Source organism: Silurus meridionalis, chromosome 20, assembly GCF_014805685.1.
Source record: "Silurus meridionalis isolate SWU-2019-XX chromosome 20, ASM1480568v1, whole genome shotgun sequence".
NCBI lineage: Eukaryota > Metazoa > Chordata > Actinopteri > Siluriformes > Siluridae > Silurus > Silurus meridionalis.
Window position 1 is genome coordinate 15,998,206 of NC_060903.1, and position 2,500 is coordinate 16,000,705.

The 2,500-nt window shown below is 42.4% G+C and overlaps 1 protein-coding gene across 8 annotated transcripts in view; it reads left to right on the forward strand.

Annotated features, from left to right (window-relative positions):
• The first annotated feature begins 36 nt into the window (after window positions 1–36).
• The window catches only part of LOC124402672 (muscleblind-like protein 1), an 81,181-nt gene continuing 78,717 nt past the window's right edge, over window positions 37–2,500 (forward strand). For all 8 annotated transcript variants that reach the window (XM_046875814.1, XM_046875818.1, XM_046875815.1 and 5 more), the window contains exon 1: window positions 37–878. In XM_046875814.1, the coding sequence (XP_046731770.1) occupies window positions 705–878 (174 nt within the window). In that variant the 5' untranslated portion in view covers window positions 37–704. The remainder of the gene's footprint in view (window positions 879–2,500) is intronic.

Genomic DNA, 2,500 nt, shown 5'->3' on the forward strand with positions numbered 1-2,500 from the left:
TATATATTGATATATATTGATATATATTGATATCCGCTTCCGCCATCCACCACCCGCTTCAGTGCCAAGTGACGTCTGCAGTCCTGGACGAGGACGGCCCCTGCTACGCACCTGGTCGCCACAGCAACACCCTGCCACCCCCTGCCGTGTGCCCCCATGTCGCTTCTTAGGTCTGTGTCATAAGGACGGATCCAGTGTGTGTGTGTGTGTGTGTGTGTGAGTGAGTGAGTGAGTGAGTGAGTGAGTGAGTGAGTGAGTGTGTGTGTGTGTGTGTGTGTGTGTGTGTGTGTGTGTGTGTGTGTGTGAGTAAGTGTGGGCGAGAGGTGACTGCTGCTGCCTCTTTCCACACCGCCAACACTCTCCCCCTCTGCCTCCACAAGCACACGTAATCAATAATGAGTTTCACCATCCGTCTGGCCTGGCAGCGCAGCTGAGAAGAGACCGAGCAACAGCGAGAAAAGGGAGACGGAAGCCTCCACAGGTTGAGACTTAAAAAAAAAAAGAAAGCAAGAAAACCCAATAAGGTCACAACAATGGGCCTCTGAGTTTAGATTTCTCAGTGCCTAGGAAAAGAAATTACAAAAAGCCAAAAAAACATCTCGACTCGTCTCGTCTCCGAGTGCACAAACCAAACCGGACACATAACTCCTTTTCCATCAGCGCCGTCATATCGTCTGGATTTTTCTTTTTGCTTTAAAGCCAAAATGGCGGTTAACGTGACACCCATTCGGGACACCAAATGGCTGACACTAGAGGTGTGTCGCGAGTTCCAGCGAGGTACTTGTTCTCGACCCGACTCTGAATGTAAGTTCGCCCATCCGGCCAAAAGCTGCCAGGTGGAGAACGGGAGAGTCATCGCCTGCTTCGACTCCCTCAAAGTGAGTACTTTCCTTTCTTTTTTTTTTCTTTGGGTGAATTGTTATGAATATAAACCTATGAGCGTTTTTTTTTTTTCAATCATCAAATTCTCATTTAATTTTCAATTTCTTTATTATTAATTTTATAAATTTTTTTATTGTTATTAATGAAAAGTCTGATTTGAAATAGATTTGATTACCGTGTCCGAGCAATCCAGAAAAGAACACGTCTCATTGTCATATTTATTTAGAAAACCCTATTTGTGTAGCTTTAGTCATGTCTGTGGATGATGGACAGGATGTGCGTTTCCCACAAGCCACTCAACCTCATTGAACCATGTCCCCTGTTTGCGCATCTGACTCACGTTGACAGCTTATTATACTATGTGGACAAAAGTTTGTAGACACCTGAGTATATGTTTTTTGAACATTTATTCCCAATTTGCTTTAATAATACCTTATGCTTAAGGAGATTCGTGCTCATTCACCTACAACGGTGTTAGTAAAGTCAGGTACAGTGTTCCAGTTCATCCCAAAGGTGTTTCATAGGGTTGAGGTCAGAGATCTTAAGCAGGACATTGAGATCTTGGACTCCAGTCCATGTCAAGCATATCTTCATGGAGCTGGTTTTGTGCACAGGGGCATTATGATGCTGGAGCAGGTTTTGGTTTCCGTTAATGTGTTTGTGTAAATTAAACAGTAGCAGTAACAGTAGCAGTTTGGGGAAGAAACACATTTGGCTGAAAAAGTCTGGTGTCCCAATACTTTTGTCCATATGGTGTATATAGAATCATCTTGCACCACACACTTCATAACCGCACCCTCGCTTCAATTACAATGACATGATGTGAACATAAGCTTCATATGTGCTGTTGATTGAAGAGCGAAATGAATTATGACGGATATATAATGGATGATCCGATTGGTTTGTGGTTGCCATGGTTACCGCATCCACAGCGCCTCAACTCGGATTGCCTGGATAGAATTAGAGTAATGTAATGCTGCTTTGTCTTGCTGGAGCTGCTGATCTTGTATTCTTTTACTGCGTGCTGATTCTTAGTGCTCGCTCCCCAGAGATGTGTAAAAAAAAAAAAATTTATATTTTTCCTTTAATAGCAACCTGTGATTGGGCTGGAGTATTGATCGTCTTCATGTCTACTGAGAAGCAGTGTTACAGAGCTCGATATATATATTGTTCCTTACTTTTACTTTCAAGTCGAGTCTTCTGGGATGAGGCAGTGGAAGTGCACCCGAAATCGACAGGGTAACCTTTTAGCTACCATGAATTATTTAGCGGCAAATTATTGATATATATCGATATTGAGTAACATTTTGTTCGAGCTGATGGGAACCGAGCTGCTGTTGTTTGTTTGTTTTGTTTGGTGTCGTTTTCTGTCCCGATGCCAAGCATGCAAATTACACTTGAGTTGGAGTGATCGAAAAATGACTGCCAGCTACTCTGGCCATGATCAGTGGAGACATTTGTTTTGACTCAGGCTCAGTAAGACACAACATGTTGTCTTGTTTTTATCTGTCTTTAAACAAATGCTTTGATTATATATATATTGATATATATTGATATATATATATATATATAAACGCTTCCTGGTGCAGGTGCACAAATGACCTCAGGATCACCTTCA